The 21,163-nt window shown below is 38.4% G+C and overlaps 1 protein-coding gene across 5 annotated transcripts in view; it reads right to left on the bottom strand.

Moving 5' to 3' along the window:
- SCFD2 (sec1 family domain containing 2) overlaps positions 1-21,163 on the bottom strand; it is a 411,092-nt gene that overhangs the window by 363,477 nt on the left and 26,452 nt on the right. For all 5 annotated transcript variants that reach the window (XR_004482531.2, XM_004268274.4, XM_033425442.2 and 2 more), the window contains exon 3: positions 190-317. Coding sequence is in view for 4 of the 5 variants with exons in the window: in XM_004268274.4 (XP_004268322.1) it covers positions 190-317 (128 nt within the window). In the remaining variant the exon portion in view is untranslated. The remainder of the gene's footprint in view (positions 1-189; positions 318-21,163) is intronic.

Below are 21,163 nucleotides of genomic sequence, written 5' to 3'. Positions count from 1 at the left end.
AAAGAGCTCATGGTTGAGCCCCGAGGGCATGTATATAAATTCCTTCCCTACTCTTTCATCAGTTTACAAACGTCTTCAATACTTTTACCTAGATGCCATGCTGGCTAGGTCGGCCCACAGATCAGAGCAGACTTAAATGAACTTCCTCAGAGCCAGCGGTCACTGTCTGTGGGTAAGTGGATAACTTACCCATACTCATCTTGATTGGCAGGTTTTCTCTGCTTGCTGCTTCCACTAGATGTCTCCGGACTTCCATCACTGCCTCTTTGTGCTTGGTGTTCAATAAGGCTTCCCACAGGGCTTTGGCTGCCGGGTCACTGCGATAAAACCACAGAAAGAGCTTTAGGTAAATTTCTACTGGATAACGGAAAGGGCGGCGAGCAAAATAATTTCTTAAGCATCTTTTCTAAGTACTAATGTAGTTCTTCCCACTGACAGTTTTAAGTATTAGGATTAAATAAAGAACATCTCACCCATTCTAATCAGCACAAAATATTGAGAAATTAAGGAAACAATAAAATCAAGCCACCTAAAAGGGGGGGCATGCTGTGCTATGAGAAGTATGGGAAAACTGTATGACATTTTTTTTTGAGAATTTGCACTTAAAAGTATTTCAGAGTATAACTGAACATTGCTAGAGTAACATATAAATGTTATGTAAGCCAAAATTAAATACATGTCCAAAAATGATGTATCAGTGATTACAAGCATATAAATTTCAGGTAATGTACTTGTCTGAGAAACAGAAGGCAATCAGCAATGAGAATTTCTATTCAAAAATTACTCAACAGAATTCCTAACAAGTAGATTTCCTAGTGAATGACAATCAGGAATTAGGCTATGAAACGATGGCCTTAAGTAGCCCACTTTGGGCCTTGGGTTGGAAGGACAGCACTGACAAAGCCCTTACAGTTAACCGTTGATAAGAGCACGAAGCAGGGCATTATGCAGGGTCTCATCTGGGCTCACTTCTCCAACAGCCCTCTGTCTCACCCAAAGTGCCACATCCCCATTATAAATGAGTACAGTGTTCTTTCCGGAAGATCTCTGCATGTAGCCAAGTATACACATTTGTAGTAACGTTTTAAAAACTGAGTACAAAGAAACAAAGATGACTTCTTTCCCTTTCTAAGGACATTTTCCTCTACTTAAAGCTCCAGAAACACCTCCTACTATCCAGTTAGCAATAGTTTAAAAATTAATACATTTTCAAAAGTTTTATCTTAAAAGTTGTATCTAATAAGATATTAATTTAGCTCTAAAATTATACCTAATAAGGTTTATCTTTCACATTTGAATTTGATTTGGAATGATGTATTTCAGACTGAGTTTAATGTCTGACACATAATAAAAACAACTATTTAATGAAAGGTTATTATTATCTATTTTTTCTGCATTATCTAACATCACTGCTCAACATATTCCACTTCTTTTGATCTGACCAAAACTGTCATCATTAATATTAAAATTAATATTCTAAGTTTAATTTAAATGAGCAGGTAACTGCATGCCAAGTCCTATTCTCCGTGGTTGGAATATAGAACAAAACAGGGCAAAAGCTTTCAATGATTTATTGTCTGGAAGAAGAGACAGACATGTAAGCAAAGTTGCTCCATGCTAAGGTGGAAGGGGAGGGGCAGTAGAAGTAAGTGTAAAAGAGACGGTGGGAGCTACTCTAGGAGGGCCCTGCCTTCCTTGCCAAGGCTTGTTGACTTCAGTCTGTAAGTGATGAGCAGCCAATCAACATGAGATTGATTTCACTTTCTGAGAAGGGTAGCATAGTTCAGCAGTCATGAACAAAGTCTTTATCATCACTCAAAACTAGGTCTATACTTCTAAGTGGAATCTAAAAAATAATACAAATGAGTCTATTTATAAAACAGAAACAGACCCACAAACATAGAAAACAAACTTATGGTTACCAAAGGGGAAAGGGAAGAGGGGGAGAGATAAAATAGGACTATGGGATTAACAGATACACACCACTATATATAAAATAGATAAGAAACAAGGATTTACGTATTGCACGGGGAACAACATTCAACAACTTGTAATAACTTATAATGGAAAATAATCTGAAAAAAAAATATATATATATATAACTGAATTACTTTGCTGTACATCTGAAACTAACACAATATTGTAAATCAACTATACTACAATAAGAAAAAAAATTCTTTTTAAAGCTAGGTCTATTTGCTATGGGGCTTTGGGAGAGTTACTTAATTTCTCTAAAGCTCTGAAGGCAATGGAGAACCACTGAGGAATTTTGAGCAGGGGAGGTACACTCCTCCCAGTTTCCCAAATTTATGGTCTGCAATCATTCCCTACTTTTATTCTCCAAAGCACCGCAAGCCACAGGGATTTCTTCTATACTCTCAACTCTACATACAGAACCTCTAGAGTAGAACTTTACTGCCGCCCTCTTTTCCATGAGAATAATACAGTGTCTCCAAGATCACAGTATGTCAGCTAATGCTGTGGTTGCCCCATCAGACTACTGTAATGGTTAAAGTATGGGTTCTGGGGTCAGATAAATCTGAGTTCAAATCCCACCATTCTCCCTTCACCCACAGCAGCTCCATGGCCCCTTTGAGCCTCCGCAGGCACTCCAAGCACAGGGACCTCTTTCCCTCCTTTGCCAGGAATGCTCTTCCTACCAACATCCCTCTCTCTCTTCAGATGTCTGCCGAGATGTCACCCTCACCACCCGTATAAAAGAGTAACGACAGCCCACCCCAGCAACTTATTCCAGCATACCCTTCTCCCTCACACGGTTTTAGTGTCCTGCATAATTCGTATTACCATCTGATTCATTCTATGTTTCCATGTTTCTCTGTTTCTTGTTTAGCTCCCTTATGGAACATAAAGTCCTTCTATGAAAGCAGAGATTTTTTTTATACTCATTGCTAATTCCCCACTACCTAGAATAGGGCCAGGTACACTCAACAAATACTGAATGAACAAACAATGCTTGCTAGTTGCATAACCTCATGCATGTAACTAATCCTCTCTTTTCCTCTGTTTTCTCATCTGTGAGATGGAAGAAACACAGTGACCACCTCACAGGGCGGTTGAGGGTTAAATAAGATAATGCACATAAAGCAAATGTGAGGAGTTGTGTGGTGGTGGTGGTTGTTACTATTATTACTATTGCTGTGAAAGATACTGTCTTAAAATTCAATATGCTCAAGGGTTTGTAATATATTAAATGAATCCACTTATATTGAGTATGTTTTTCATACAATCTCGATTTGTTCATGTATACTGAAGTCACCTGGGACTTGTACTCTCAGGTTCTTTTCTATTAAAACATTAAGAAGAAATATATAGTTTACATGGTCTCTGACACCTACGTGGAGCCAGGTCACGAAAATTGCTTTGTCGATATAAACAATTCTGATTGTCTAGATACGACAGTTGCTAATGTCTACTTTCTCTCCAAATCAGTTTTCTGAACATATACCCCCGCATTACACATGATCATTTAAAGTTTACCAAGCTAACATTCATGGACTAATTCTGGTTCTCTGAATAATCAGCACTGAAGAAGATCAGAGTCATACTTACCGGCAGCTCTGCTGTGTCCTGCGCCCACTTCTTCACTAAGTCATTCTTACTGCTGCTTGGTGGCTTACACATGTACTCCTATATCTGCATCTGAGTTGAGCTCAGGAGTTAATCACTGCCTTTCTCTAATATCCTCATAAAAGTTGATCCAATAGACATTTCACACTATTGAAGTTCCACATGAAATCATGTGAAACTTGGACACATGAGGTCCAATTTTATAAGTCAAGGAAAGTTCACTGAAATTCACACTATAATTATGACAGTATATTTTATATAATTCTCTATCCTCTCCAAACTAGTTTCCTAATGAGGGAATAAGCAATAGACAGAGGGCTATCACAAAAGGGTCAGTGCACTAGTGGTAGCAGCACTGTAGGCTGGTAGAAGCATGGGTTCTGGAACCCAACCACAAAGGGTTTTGGCTCTCCCACTTGCTGGCTCTATGACCCTGGCAGAGTTAATTAACCTGTCTATACATGTTTCTTCCTCTCTTGTCTGGGGATGGTAATAGTACTTATTCAGTGGGTTGTTATGAGAAATGAATGTGCTAGTATATCTAAAGACCTAGGACAATGCCTAGCACATAATAAGTGCCCAATAAACACAGCAGCAGCAGCAGCAGCAGTAGTAGTAATAAAAAGATCCATGGTCAACAGACAGCAGAAAGTAACACAACATTGTAAAGCAACTATGCTCCAATAAAAAAAATTTTTAATAAAATAAATCACTAAGATTTCTAGGAAAAAAAATAACAAACAGACATAGAGAACAGACTTGTGGTTCCCAAGGGGGAGGGGGGTGGGGAAGGGATGGACTGGGAGTTTGGGATTAGCAGATGCAAACTGTTATATATAATGGATAAAGAACACTGTACAGCACAGTCCTACTGTACAGCACAGGGAACTATACTCAATATCCTATAATAAAACATAATGAAAAAGAATATGAAAAAGAATGTATATATAGATGTATAACTGAGTCCCTTTGCTATACAGCAGAAATTAACAACATTGCAAATCAACTATATTTCATTTAAATTTTTTAAAAAATCAGTGGTTAGGATCTTTTCATAAGATATATAGAAGGAAGCCTGTTTTAGAAGTACATTAGTCTCTTCCACATACTTACATACACATATGGATAACCACTGTCAGTAGGTTCATTTTCTAATATGAAAAGGTCAACAATATATAATGCAGAATTCATAATGAAACATATTAAGTCCAACTCAAGCAATTGCCCTACATAAGACAGTTTGATGTGAAGAATTCTGATTTTCAGGAATAAAATAAGAAACTTTACTACAGATTACTTAGAGAATCAAAGCTACAGGGAGTTAGAGTTTTTTGCACAAAGATTTTTAAGCAATGATTTTGGTGCCAGCTTCTTACCTCATCAATTTAATCCTGAAAATCTGTAGACTGCACACTACAAGACATTTTAAAACTACAATTGTTACTTTTATGAGGAGTTCAGGTTCTATAAATATTTCCAGACTGACTTATAAAGTGGATGTACAACTTTTGGGGTAGAAGTGAACATCAGAAGTAATGTTAATCATCTTTACATCTTCAGCAGGATGCTACCTAACCCAACACAAACAAATGTAAATCTATTTCTAGTTTTTGAAGGCATCTAAAAAAAATTTTATAATATGCCTGAGAAAAACACTACAGCTTCAAACAAATCAAATTGTTATTAGATACTATTTATACCTAATCTAAACTCTGTGCTCTACTGTAAACCTACTTCATCTTGCTTAGTCTTTTAGCCTTTTCTCTTAAATTCAGGAACAGCTGGACAACATCTTTTTAATAATTCGGCCCACCCAAAAACAATTTCGTTTTTTCATGGCTGACTTAAGGAAGAGTTTTTAAAGGTAAATAAAATATAATATTAAAAAATACTGTTAAATACCATCACTACATTCCATTTTAGAAGCATTTCAGAATTAACAAAACAAGTTCTTAGGTCTCACGTGATCCTCACCTCATGAGCTAAGCCAATATCACTGCCCCAATTTAAAGAGCCTCAGAGGGACTTCCCTGGCGGCGCAGTGGTTAAGAATCCGCCTGCCATTGCAGGGGACAGGGGTTCGATCCCTGGTCCGGGAAGATCTCACATGCAGCAGAGCAACTAAGCCCGTGAGCCACAACTACTAAGCCTGTGCTCTAGAGCCCGTGAGTCACAATTACTAAGTCCACATGCCACAATTACTGAAGCCCGCTCTGCAACGAAAGAAGCCATTACAATGAGAAGCCTGCATACCACAATGAAGAGTAGCTCGCCACAACTAGAGAAAGCCTGCACACAGCAACGAAGACCCAATGCAGCCAAATAAATAAATAAATAAATAAATAAATAAATAAATAAAATATGGAGCCTCAGAGAAGCCAACTGACTTATGTAACTACACTCAACCTATAAATGGCAAAACCAGGACTCATTCCCAAGTAACTGGCTCTGAGCCAGTAATCTTTCTACTATACCATGCCATGCCTGTATTATGCAAATCATCAGGGAGAAACCATTATTTATAATATCAGTTATTTTAAGCTTTTCATGTTAGCTTTCTTTTCCAATTTTTAATACATCCTCTATTCTCCCTTTAAAGTCACATGTGGGCCCACGAAGGATAGAATGGGACAGAGTGAAGAGCAAAGTAGATTCACATTAACTCATAAGCGGGTCAAGCTTGCTCTCAAGATTTTACACATTTTTTGTTTCAAACAATATCATACTACTCTCCTTGTGGGTCACCATTAGCCATTGACAGTCACTTGTGACACAAGGCCAATCATGTCCCACTTTTAGTCAACTTTCTTCTTTAAATGTTTCTAAGAAGACTTCGCTGAATTTTAAATCATTCTACATATATATCATTTATATAACTGAACTGACAAAAAACTAAAGTCTAAATTGTACTGAGGTATTATTAGCTCTTATTTGATGTTCATTATCTCCTTGGGAAAGAAAGAAGGAGAAATAGCCTCTAGCTACTCTACCACAGATAAAACTGAGACAAAATGAAGCCACTTGCCTAACACAGCCTACCGTTAACAATAAAGGAAGGAAGATTTACACTCAAAGTGCCAGGGGCTGCTTCTGTGACCTTGGGTAATTCAGTTTACTCTCTGGGGCTTTACATCTCCTTATAAATATTTTTATTTATTGAGAACTCACTATGTCACAGGCAATATGACCATATTATCTCATTGATCAGTAACCCTCCAGGATAAGAATCATTGCCCCATTCAAAGGTGAGAAAGCTGACTCTTAAAGAGATAAAATAATTTACCCAAATCACATAGCCAGTAGATAAGGATTTGAACCCAGGTCCCTGTGAACTCCAAAATCCAACTATTAACCATGATTCTACACTATTCTGTAGACAAAGGGTCAAACTAGAATGCTGACTCCTGAGATTCCTTGGGTCCTTAACAAGCTATATTCATATGGTTTCCCTTAGACACTGGTACTCCAAGTTCACGTGTATGAATTTGATTAATTTTGTAACACTCAGTGAAAGATAGGGGAATATCCTATGCTGTTACTTCTTTTATTACAACCCTCTTTCTTTTTCACAAGTCCAGTGGTAGTAAGAAAGAGAGTTAACAAAAGAATATTCCCAACAGCTTACGGAATATTTTAAACAATTTTCTACCCTTTTCTCTGTTTTTAAAGTTAAGTTTTCCAATGAGATAAACTTTATTTCACTGTAGCTACTGGAATACAACTTTGTTTCAATAGATCCCTTGAAAGATATAATATAAAAGTAGAATATTCATCCTATGAAAAACTCCACTTTATTACTATGAAATGTGATTAGTTTCTATATTGTCAGTAACTTACAAAAGATGTCAAATACATACTGAATTTATGTCCTTTTTTAATAAACTGATTATCTTGTATCCTTAAAAGTCAAACTATTATGACAAATTATCATGTTTGAAGAAGACTACAGGCCAGCAATATACACATAATAATAACCTGCTAGAATTAGCTTTGTTAAGTCTCAGGAGACTTCTGTACAGGAAGATATGGTCCCTTCAGTTAATTCCTGACTTTTCATTCACCAGAATTACTCAACTATGAATGAAATCTTAGAAGCTGTCTCGGTTTGGCATGTATGAAATGTCAAATGCAGTCTGGTAGAAACTAACAGGAAATATTCATCATCAACTAAAATATAAAAAAGACAGTATTAATTTTTAAAAAGTGGCTAAATGTTGAATCATGGTGCTACTTCAATCAAACGGAAGGCATGCAATTAAGAGACTGAGTGGGGGTAAAATGTGAAGATACACCATTATCTTATGACTAAACTCAGAGAAATGGTTTCTCCGTGGCATGCACAGGAAGCTAAGTTTACTCACACAATTTGCAATAACAGTCACAGTATTCCAACAGATATACAGTGATACAACAACAACAAAAACCACCAAATAACCATTTTCAACTAATTTTAAACAGAGAGCAATCTGAGTCATAGTTTTTCACAGCAGGTTATAATGGTTTCCATCAGTGGTGAGCTTAATGAGCTGTGAAGGCAGGTTTGTTAATTAAATTATTCACAGAGGTTTCAACAGTCATCTTTCCTCTTGACTACTTTTTAAAACAATTACCTCATCTTAAACAAAATTATCCGTTAGCCTTCATCTCAACAGAAGAGAAAACAGCTAAACACAGAGGATACTGAAGTAGACCCCTGGCACTGGAAAGGGTAAACGGTGGAAAGCAGTTTTGTTGATTCTTTCTCAGAATATGAGCACTTCCCGTAGGCTGCGCACTCACAGAGGTGCTGCAGCCACAGCTGTGAGCAGCCTCCAGCGCCCTGTCCTCACGGAGCTAACAATCCAGCAGGGAGGTTGGAACTGAGCATGTGCCTGAAGACTGGGTGACAAAAGCACAGAAAGGAAGCTCAGGGACAGAGTAGAACACTGAACCTGGTCTGGGTGTGAGAGTGGCGGTCAGAGGGTAGCTGAGGATGTGACAGTGAGGCCTGAAAAATGAGCAGGAATTAGCCAGTTAAAGAATGGAGTAAGATCAGTCTAGGTAAGAGGAGCATCATGGGCAGGGGTTCTGAGAAGAGAACTTGAGACCTTTTCAAGGAAATGAAAAAAAGTATGAATGGAACATGAAAATCTAGACGGACACTGCCCTCAGCATATGTCAAATTATCCAAGGCCTGGCAACCCACATTAGGGATGGTAAACATTTTGTCAAGGGCAACTGAAGGGTCTTCAGCAACAGACTGACCTAATCAGATTTGCATTATTAAAAAATCACTCTGGCCCCATTTTAGAGAATGGACCTAAGGACTGTGCAAGAGGCTATTGCACGGTGAAGGCAAGGATTGATGGCTTGGACTAGGGTGAATTCCTAAAGCTATCACATCATATCATTCCCCTGCTCAAAACCCTTCCACGTTTCCTACTACTGTTACACTGAAATCTAAGTTCCTTATTTTGGCCAACAAGCCTATATACTTTGGTGCTTTTCTTTATTTACATCTTCATCTCTCAGCTTCTCACCTTCTCAGCTTCATCCATTAGGTCTCAGCCTCACTGGCCAGGTTTCAGCCCCTTGAATGGGTCATAGTAGGTTCCCAACTCAGGGCCTTTTTATAGGCTATTCCCTTTGCCTAGAACCCTCTTCCTCTAGATGTTCATTGATTAGGTCTCATTCATTTAACAAATATTTATTGAGCACCTACCAATGTCAGTTCTATTGTCAGAACAGCTCAAGGCTTCCCTCCTTGACCACTCTGGCTAATGTGGTACTTCCTATTCCAAATCCCACTTGCCCTATTTTAAACATTCGTCACTAACTCAAATTAGGTATTGTTAAATAGAATTTATTTTAATGAATTGGGAGGAAATTGGTCACAGGGCATTAAGGACAGAAATATTCTGGCTTTATCAGAATGTCAGCATCCTGTGCCCACGGGTGGCAGTGCACTCAGACCATCAACACCCCATGGGCCATGGACTGTGCCAGTCACTGAAGGTGTAACAGTGCACAAGGGTGAACAAGTCAGGCACAAACCTTCTCTCAGAAAGCCTCCAAAGCCCAGCTGGGGAGAATAGACACTAAACTACTAGTTATAAGCTAATGCACTAAGAGCTGTTATAGGAAATAAAAGATGAGGAGAGGAAAAGAGTAACACCTGGGATGGCCAAAAGGTGGAAAAGCAGGACATTGAGGACCTAAAGAAGTTTAGTGTAGCTGCAGCTAAGAGTGTGAGCACATAGGAGGGAAGGGAAGGAGGTGGCAGGAAAAGACGGGGAAGGTGACAGCTGAAAAAATAAGCAAGGTGCAGATCTAAGAAAGCTTTCTAAAACAAGCTGAAGTTTTACTCTTTACTCAAAGGGCAACGGAAAGCCACCAAAGGATTTTACCAGGACAGGGTCAGAATCAGATTTATTATTACTTGCAGTTAAATGTATGTATAAATAGCCAGTCTTACAAAAGTAACTCCCCAAGATGGACATTAAAACTATAATGCTTTCAAAGTATGCAGATAAAATTTAATTTTTAAATATAACCCATTTATTTCTTCCTATTGAAGTTTCTTCTGTTGGGTTTTGTTCATTTTTTTCAACAAATATGAGTGCTTACTTTGCACCAGGCCTTTTTCTTGGGACTGGGGATACATTAGTGAACAAAACAGACATAAAACCACTCCCCTAACGTAATTCATGTTCTGAAGTTTATTTTCCAAACACAGCACAAGAAAATCAAAAAATAAAAGGAATTCAAATCAAAGGTTTCTTAGAAATCATCCACTGTACTTTCTCTTTTACAGAAAAGAAAACTGTGACTGTGAGAAATTAAGTACCTTGTTCAAGGTCACAAAGTTTTGGTGGAAAAGCCACTATACTACAATAATAAGTAGAAAACAAAAATTGCACAGAAGCTGTTCTAGGATCCCCAAAAAACCACATCAACACAATCGGCCTTTCTTGTTCAACTGAAAGGAAGAGATTGTTTTAAGGAGGTATTGTATCCACGGTCCCATTTCTTAAAGAACGTTCCCATAACTATCAAATACATTGCTGAAAAAGATAAGATCCCTTCAAAACGTTAAATTCAATATTGCTTTGAAGTACATTTCAGGGAAGGAGCAGAGTAGAACGGAAAAAGCAGGAACCCTGATGCAGCTCCAATATATGATCAAGTAACTTATATCTACTGCCCAAGTCTCATCAATCCTATATATCTCTTAGGAAAGTGACTTTCATTATTTGCTCAGGATATTCACTTAAGAATAAAGTACCATACAAATTTACTTTGTACTGTTCTACCTGAGGAAAGAGCTGTCATTTTATTTATTTATTTGTTTATTTGTTTATGGCTGCGCTGGGTCTTCGTTGCTGTACACAGGCTTTCTCTAGTTGTGGCGAGCGGGGGCTACTCTTTGTTGCAGTGCACGGGCTTCTCATTGTGGTGGCTTCTCTTGTTGCGGAGTGCAGGCTCTAGGCGCGTGGGCTCAGTAGCTGTGGCTTGCGGGCTCTAGAGAGCAGGCTCAGTAGTTGTGGAGCACAGGCTTAGTTGCTCCACGGCATGTGGGATCTTCCCGGACCAGGGCTCGAACCCGTGTCCCCTGCATTCACAGGCGGATTCTTAACCACTGCGCCATCAGGGAAGTCCCTGTCATTTTAAAAGCATGAATAAATGTATTATCTGTTATCAACTTTCAATTAGCATAATAATCTTGTGAACTACATACTTTGTTTGGTATTCAAAAATTTTAAATGTCCTAAAAAATGCATGTGCCTTCTCTATCAAGCTATAGCTAATAGAAATCTACTGGTGTGACTGGTTTCACATCATAAATGCACTAGAATGACTTTACACTGCAGAGATCACAACCATGTGTTAAGAAACTAAACACAGTGCAGGATAAAACACTGTTTAAATCCAGGATAAACAATTGCACACAAGCTTTATAATGTTCATAGTAATAAAGGAACAATCTCACATGATATATAATCAAAGTTTCCTCTCTTTCCAAAGAATACTCATCATTTCTTCCTTCAATATGATGCCTTCACTCAGCACAGCAATAGGCCTACAAAACCTCTTAAAAAATAGACCGGAATATAACACATAAACTATTTGACAATCATATAAAATAATACGGGAAACTGAACTTCATCTCAGTACAGATAAACATATTTTATTCCTACTCTCTACCAGCTCATTAATGATAATAACCATAATCGATACAAACGTATTCATAATTTCCTCATACCAAACAATAAAATAAAGGAAAGACTGTTTTACACATGGATTCCTAATGCATAAACAGATTAACTCAATATGAAGACTTTAAATTACTAACACAATTAGATTACTTAAAAAACCAAATACACATCCCCTCCATGAACATTTTTCTGACTCTGAGGCTATATTTTGAGTTCCATGACCCATTCCGAAGGCCAGCGCTTGCTCCACCGGGGAATTCTACTCTAGGCTGGATTACATCTGTGTGTTTTGGCTTGAACTCAAGACTTGGAAAGTTGCGGATTAGTTCACGTGTAAAGAAACTCTAAGATAAAGAGTTAGTGATAGCTTTATAGAGGCTCTTAGAAACAAAAACTCAATCTGTTCACTTTACCCCTTCTATCACTCCACTCCATGAGGAAGGATAATTTCAAAATCAGCACACCCTATTATTCTATTATCATACAGTGATTCCAGAATCTATTACTCTATTCACCCTGTACCTTACACATATAAGTGTGAGGTTTCAAAGACACTAAATCGAGAAAACTTGATTTGTTGAAATTATTAGAGTCTTGTTGGTTCAGGTGGAATATGAATCTATGTTGCTCCTATTATTTACCATCTTAATGCCCACTTATTTTGTTAAGGCATTTGGTGCCATGTCCCTTGGCACCTTAGAAATACAGAACCTCGCTGAAGTGTTAATAAGGATGTAAATCTGAGGAGAGAAGAATATATAATAGTTCTTTCTATAAGCGTGGTTTAGGGGTCACCATCTGTTTAGGGGCTAGAAAAGAGAACCTGTTTTGAAGTTGCATTTGCACAGCAAGCATACTATGTTTGCTTATAATGAGGATGAGGTAGAGTTTCTCACAAAGCTAAATTATTTGAATTCAAGTGTTTTCAGTACTGTAAGATAAATAATCTTCCGTGTGTGTGCTGTGTGGAAAAACTAGAGGACGTCACGTGACTAATAAAAGTATGGAGCTTCATGGTGTTGAATTTCTCTGCTCCTTGAAATCCAAAAAATCTGAGAACCACTTCACAAAGATCCATTCCTAAGGAACAGAGTAAAAAGGAATCATCAGGTTTTCTTCTAGATTTTTGTAGCCAAAATTACACTGTTAGTAAAAGAGATAGGAATTCAGAGTAAAAACTCAAAATAAAGGGATTATAAGGACACAAGTCTGAAACACCCCCGATTAAAAACACCCATCACGGAAATAATTCAGCCAAGAAATACTAATAAATGCTAAAGCGGTGGGTTAAAGTTTGATGAGGAAAAGGATATTTACATAATCTCAAAATGTCTCCTTTAATCAAGTGATCAAAGTTATCACTATGAATGGTCAAAGTTAAATTGTGTGCCACCTGACAGAATGCAACGAAAAGAACACACCATCGCTCGCATGCTATGGCCAAAAATGCATAATCTGAATCTAATTATGAGGAAACATGAGACAAACCTAAACTGAGGGACATTCTACAAAATAACTGGCCTGTACTCTTCAAAAGTGTCAAGGTCATGAACATCAAGGAAAGACTTATGAACCGTTATAAAGGACACTAAGGAGACGTGACAACTAAATGCATTGTGTGATTCTGACCAATATCCTTTTGCTTTGATAAAGGATATTACTGAGATAAGTGGCAAAATTTGTGGGTTAGATGGTAGTAGTATAACTGTTAATTTCGTGATTGAGATTACAGTGGAGAATATCCCTTTGAGAGAAATACACACTAAAGTATCTGAGAGTGATGGGCACAGGCAAATTATTCTCAAATGGTTCAAGGGGGGGAAAAAGTAGTTTCTTGTACTATTCTTGCCACTCTTTTGTATGTTAAAAAAAATTTGCAAAAAAATTTTTAAGGCATCAATCAATTCAAAGAAAAATATCAAGTAGCTTTGAAAGGTCAGTATATGAATAAGGTACTCTTCAATTAATTAAAGTTTGGAAACACTGTTCTAAATAAATGCAAGGAAAAAACTCAGTAATACCAAGCACCTAAATGCTAACAACACTTCCTAAGTTAAAAATTACGCTGGGAGCTTGGCCAAGGTGGTAAAGTGGGAAGACCCTGAGCTAACCTCCTCTCATGGGCACACCAAAATTACAACTGTTTACAAAGCAATTATTGATGAGAAAGACCAGAATCTAGGAGAAAAGATCTTCTACAACTAAAGATATAAAGAAGGAACCACAATAAGAAAGGTAGGAGGGGTGGAGGCATGGTATAGCCAAGACCCACGCCCCTGGGTGGGCAATCCACAATTGCAGAGGTTCTCCCCAAGAAGCAACGGGCTCCTTGCTCCACACAACAGGCTCCCCACATCGGACTCCACTGCCTAAGGGTCCAGCATCACCAAGACAAGCCCTCAGAACACTTGGTTTTGAAGGTTAGTGAGGCTTGCTTTAGAGAGACCCAGAAGGATGTGGCAAATAGAGACTCCACACTTAAAGGATGCACACAAAATCTCACACTCTCTGGGACCCAGAGAAGCAGCAGTAATTTGAAAGGAGCCAGGGTCAGAACATTCTGCTGATCCTGGGGAGTCTCCCAGAGAGACAGGAGACAACTGGAGCTCACTCTGGGAATACGGATGCTGGAGGCAGCCATTTTGGGGAGATCGTTCTCCCAGGTGGTAGGATCTGGTGCTGACAGGCAACATTTTCAAATTCTCCCTCTACCTCATTAGCACCAGGGCCTGGTCCCACCCAGCAGAGAGCCCACTCTGGCCTCAGGACCAGCCTCATACACCAGTGGGCAGGCACACCAACCCCAGGATCCCCTGGGCCCCAGCCCCACCCACCAGTGGGCCAAGACACAGCTCCACCTACCAGTGAGATGGCACTAGCCCCAGGACCCCTGAGCTTCTGCCCCACCCACCATAGGACAGGAACTAGCCCTGAGACCAACGTCACACACCAATGGGCAGACACTAGCCCCAGGACTTCTGCCACGGCAGAACGTGGCCCATCCAGCTGCAGGCCAGCAACACCCCAGGGACTCCCCAGATTTCCACAGCCAGCCGTCCATGACCCGGCCCCAATAACCAGTGGCCAGAAGCCTCTGCACAAGGCAGAGCCTGGCAACCAACAGGACCAGGGCCAGCTGTGCCTACCAGACCACCAACAGTAGTCAGCCCACTAGAACAGAAGGACCCACGGAGCCAACACAGGGGGCACCACTAGAGCTTATAGCTCTAGTGATGAGAGGGGAGTGTGCTGCTGGGACACACAGGGCATCTCCTACAAAAGGCCATTTCTCCACGGTCAGGAAACGGAACCAACATACCGGATACACAGAAATAAAAACAACAAGTTAGGCAAAATGAAGAGACAGAGGAACACATTCCAAATGAAGGAACAAGATAAACCCCAGAAGAGGAAAGAACTAAATGAGGTGGAGATAGGCAATCTACCTGAGAAAGAGTTCAAGGTAATGACGGTAGAAATGACCAAAGAACTCAGGAGAAAAATGGATGCACAGAGTAAAAAGTTAGAAGTTTTTAATAAAGAGTTAGAAAACATATAAAAACAACCAAACAGAAATGAAGAATACAATAATTGAAATGAAAAATACAGTGGAAGGAGTCAACTTCAGACTAAATGATACAGAGAACAGATCAGTGGGCTGAAAGACAGAGTAGTGGAAATCACTGATGCTGAACAGAAAAAAGAAAAAAAAAATACCTGCAATCCAAATCCAACAATACATTAAAAAGATCATACACCATGATCAAGTGGGATTTATCCCAGGGATGCAAGGATTCTTCAATATATGCAAATCAATCAGTGTGATACACCACATCAACAAATTGAAGAATAAAGACCAGATGATCATCTCAACAGATGCAGGAAAAGCTTCTGACAAAATTCAACACCAATTTATGATAAAAACTCTCCAGAAAATGGGCATAGAGGGAACATACCTCAACATAATAAAGGCCATATATGACAAACCCACAGCAAACATCATTCTCAATGGTGAAAAGCTGAAAGCATTTCCTCTAAGATCAGGAACAAAACAAGGATGTCTACTCTTGCCACTTTTATTCAACATAACTAACGCTGATGAGGATGTACAGAAAAGGGAACCCTAGTATGCTGTTGGTGGGAATGTAAATTGGTACAGCCACTATAGAAAACACCACGAAGGTTCCTTAAAAAACTAAAAATAGAACTACCAGAACTACCATATGATCCAGGATTCCACTCCTGGGTATACAGCAAAGAAAATAAAAACATTAATTCGAAAAGATACATGCACCCCAATGTTTATAACAGCATTATTTAAAATAGCCAACAGATGAATGGATAAAGAGGATGTAGTATACACAATTGAACACTACTCAGCCATAATAAAAAGAATGAAATACTGCCATTTCATTTACTGCCACAACAACATGGATGGACCTGGAAGGTATTATGCTTAGTGAAATAAGACAGAGAAAGAGAAATACTGTATGTTATTACCACTTATATGTGGAATCTAAAAAGTAAAGCAAACGAATGAATATAACAAAACAGAAAGAGACTCACAGATATAGAGAACAAATTAGTGGTTACCAGTTTGGGGGTCAGGGCGAAGATAGGGTTAGGGGATTAAGAGGTACAAACTACTATGTATAAAATAAATAAGATACAAGGATATATTGTACAGCACAGGGAATATAGCCAATATTTCATAATAACTTTAAGGGAAGTTATAATTTATAAAATTTTGTATCACTACGTTGTACACATAAAACTAATATTGTAAGTCAACTATACTTCAATTTTTTTTTAATTTATTTTTGGCTGCGTTGGGTCTTCGTTGCTGTGTGCGGGCTTTCTCTAGTTGTGGTAAGCAAGGGCTACTCTTCGTTGTGGTGCGCTGGCTTCTCATTATGGTGACTTCTCTTTTTGTAGAGCACGGGCTCTAGGCATGCGGGCTTCAATAGTTGTGGCACATGGGCTCAGTAGTTGTGGCTCGCAGGCCCCAGAGCGCAGGCTCAGTAGTTGTGGCGCACGGGCTTTGTTGCTCTGCGGCATGTGGGATCTTTCCGGACCAGGGCTCAAACCCGTGTCCCCTGCATTGGCAGGCGGATTCTTAACCACTGCGCCACCAGGGAAGTCCCTCAACTATACCTCAATTTTTTAAAAAAGAAAAAATTATGCTGCATTGCTTCTGAAACAATTTAAATTCAAAATGCTCAGAATAATCTCTCTGTACAAAACATAGGCTCTGAAGACCTGTGGCTTCTTCCTTGTGGAACCTGACATTTTTTTAAAGCATGGGCATCCTTGAAGCAAAGAAAGTCCTAAATTACAATAAAGCCGAACTCTAAATTGTGTAAAGCCCTCAGAAACTCTTATATTGCGCTCCTCACAGAAAAGGAGAAATGTAGTCACAGACTAGTGTTGGGGAATAACGGTTTGGGGCTGTATCCTGAAAATCCCTTTTCTCACTCCACCGTTAATACTGTCCATAAAGCAATTATCAAAATTGAATTCTAATATTAGAAAAGCCATAATTGGAATAGTTATGCAATGTATCACTCAGTGATAAAATCCCAGAAAAAGAGAAAAAAAAAGTAAGGATAATCCTGACAGGAAAATAAAGTGATATTATTCCACATACGGGGCTCCCCTGGTGGCGCAGTGGTTGAGTCCACCTGCCGATGCAGGGGACACAGGTTCGTGCCCCGGTCCGGGAGGATCCCACATGCCGCGAAAAGGCTGGGCCCTTGGGCCATGGCGGCTGAGCCTGTGCGTCCGGAGCCTGTGCTCTGCAAAGGGAGAGGCCACAGCAGTGAGAGGCCCGCGTACCGCAAAAAAAAATAAAAAATAAAAAAAATAAAGTAACAGCCTTCTGTAAACAAAGTACAAACATAGAGGCTGTTTTTAGTAGAAGAAAAAAGAAGAGTTCTGTAATTAGAACTTGGGCTCAAAATCCAGGGCACAGCTTTGCCAGCTCTGTAGGCTTTAACAAGTTAATAACTTCTGTGAAGATTTTTTTTCTTTCAAAAATAAAAATGATACTCACTTTAAGGACTGTTTGGATGACTGAATTAAGTACTTAAATAGCTAATCTCTGATGCACACTAAACCCTGATGAAATACTGTTTTCTCTCCAGAAGACCAAAATCTCTAGGTTGTGAAAAAATATAGAGAAATCTAAACTCTGGGGTCCGTGGTTTTGCCAAAGAGAATAATTTAATTGTCAGTTATGAAAATGGGCAAAATGTTAGATAAGAGGAAGGTCTTGCCCAGGGTATATCCTTAGAAAATACTTGATTAAACTGAGTCATTAAGCAGACACTGAATATTCTAAACTGATATCACTTTGGGAAAAAATTTGGAATTATAAATGCAGATAATCATAATTTATTAAAAATTCCAAAGTGCTGAGGGTACTGCATTCACTCTGTAAAACGAAATTCGTAACTTATATGAGTTTATAGTTTATCAGTAAGAATAATTATTTAAAAATATGGAAGATTACTAGCAAAAACACTGCTCCTAATTATTTTTCAACTTTTAAATATTTTTCCACAATAAATACAATTTTATTGTTTTTTTCTGAATATATAAATGATACGTTTAAAAGAATTCAAACAATACATAAATATAAAAGGAGATTAAAGTCACCTGAAATTCTACCACCCTGGTATTTTATTACCTGATGTTTCAATCAAGAGAGGCTAGGTAATATTGTGATAATAAATGACTCCAAAAATCTCAGAGGCTTACGACAACAAAGGTATATTTCCACTCGTGTTTTAGGTTTACTAAGAGTTGGCTGAGCTCTGCTCTGTCTCATCTTCACTCCAGGATTTAGGCTGAACATTACCAGTTGTTGAGACAAAGAAAGAGAGATGTCAACCACGTGTTACCTCTTAAAGCATGGCTTCAGCCTATACACCAAAGGCCTAAACAAGCAATAATGCCAGGCCTTGCCTGGGGGGCCTTGCTTGGGGGTGGCAGGAGAGTAACCAGAGGGAAAGGAGGGAAATTGAAATATTTAGAAAACAAGTATATAATCTACCAAACCTAAATGTGTATTAAAGAACCAAATGTGAGATTATTTAAGGATCTCTCACCATGGCTTACATTATTCAATTACTTTTATTAATGATGTGAAATATACATAACATAAAATTAACCATTATGAAGCACACAAGTCAGTAGCATTTATTGCACTCACAATGTCGTACAACCATTAACCTCTATCTAGTTCCAAAACATTTTCAGTATTAAAGGAAACCTCATACTCATTTAGCAGTCTTTTCCTCTGTCACTTTCCACCCACTTCCGACAACCACTAATCTACTTCTTATCTCTATGGATTAATCTACTCTGGGTATTTCATATAAATGGAATCACATAATATGTGACCATTTGTGACTGGCTTCTTTCACTTAGAATCATATTTTTGAGGTTCATTCACACTGTAGCATGTATCAGTACTTCATTCTTTTTCATGGCTGAATAACATTCCATTTTATAGATATACCACTTTTGTTTATCCATTTATCCTTTGATGAACATTTGGTTTTTTATAACTTTTGGCTACTGGAAATAGTGCTGCTATGAATATTCATGTATAAGTTTTTCTTTGAATACCTGTTTTCAATTCTTTTGTGTATATACCTAGGAATGGAATTGCTGAGTCATACATTAACCCTAGGTTTAATTTTTGAGGGACTCCCAAACTTTTTTTCATAGCTGCTGCACCATTTTATATTCCTAACAGCAAGGTATGAGGGTTCCAATTTCTCCACATAATAAGTACATGAGAAAGTGCTCAGTATCATTAGTCCTAAGGGAAATGCAAATTCAAACCACAATGGGATACCATGTCATGCCCCCGTGAATGACTAAAATTAAAATGATAGATGTATTAGTCTACCCAGGCTGTTACAACAAAATACCACAGATTGATGGCTTAAACAACAGAAATTTATTTTCTCACAGTTCTGGAGGCTAGAAATCTAAGATCAATGTGACACCAGGTGTGATTTCTCCTGAGCCCTTCCTCCTTGCCTTGCAGATGGCCACCTTTTTCACTACATCTTCATAATGCCTTTCTCTGTGTCTGGTGTCTCTATGTATGTCCTATTTTTATAAGAACACCAATCATATTTGATTAAGGGCAACCTTAAGGGGCTCATTTTAACTTATTACCTCTTTAAAGGCCTTATATCCAAATACAGTCACACTCTGAGGTACTAGGGTTTAGAAACTCAACATATAAATTTTAGGGAGACACAATTCATTCCAAAACAACGAACAATACAGTCTTGTCAAGAATGTGGATCAACCAGCACCCATACGTGTTGCTGGTGAGAGTGTAAAATAGTAAAAACACTTTAGAAAAACATCTGGTGGTTTCTTTTAAAACTAAACAAATACTAACCCCATAATGCAGCAATTCCACTGAAATGAAAGTATAACCCAGCAATTCCACTAACATGAAAGAGAAATGACAGTGTATCTCCCCCAAAACACTTCTTCAAGAATGTTCACAGTAACTGTATTCATAATAGTAGAAAACCAGAAACAGACGAGGTTTAAGACAGCTAAACAAACTGTGGTATATTCATGCTATGGAATAGTACTACAAAGCATTAAAAAGAGATAAAAACAATGTGGTGAATCTCAAAATATTATGCTTAGCGAAAAAAGCCTGACACAAAAGAGTACATACCATATGATTTCATTTGTACATTTCACAATTTTATAAATAATGCTTCAATTAAAAGTCCACTCAGGTGGGCCCAATGTAATAATAATAGTCCCTATAAGGACACAAGAGGAGGCAGAGGCAGAGGAAAAGGCAATGTGAAAATGGAAGTTCAGATTAGAATGATGTGGCTACCAGTCAGGGAATGCCAAGGCAGTCTCTAGAAGCTGGAAAAGGCAAGGAACAGAACCTACCCTGTAGTCTTCAGAATAAACCAGCCTTGCCAACACCTTGATTTTAGGGTTACAAGACCGATTCTAGACTTCTGAACTCCAGAACTCCAAGAGAATAAACTTGTGTTATTTTAAGCCACTAAATTTGTGGTAATTTGCTACAGCAGCAATAGGAAATTAATATACCTATCACTGGCATCTCAGAAGAAGAAAGTAGGTGGAGCTGAAAAGGTACAAGAAGAGATAATGGCTGAAAACTTCCCAAATTTGCAAAAGACATAAACCTACAGATACAATAAGCTAAGTGAACAACAAACAGGATAAACTCGAAGAAATCGACACCAAGACACATCATAATTAAACTTCGCAAAACTAAAGACAAAGGAAAAATCATGGAAGTATTAAGAGAAATGATACCTTAACTATAGAGGAAAAACAATTCAAATGACAGTGGA

This window comes from Orcinus orca, chromosome 4 (assembly GCF_937001465.1).
Source record: "Orcinus orca chromosome 4, mOrcOrc1.1, whole genome shotgun sequence".
NCBI classification, from domain to species: Eukaryota; Metazoa; Chordata; class Mammalia; order Artiodactyla; family Delphinidae; genus Orcinus; species Orcinus orca.
The sequence above is the reverse complement of the archived record's forward strand: the minus strand, read 5'-3'. Positions and strand labels throughout refer to the sequence as shown.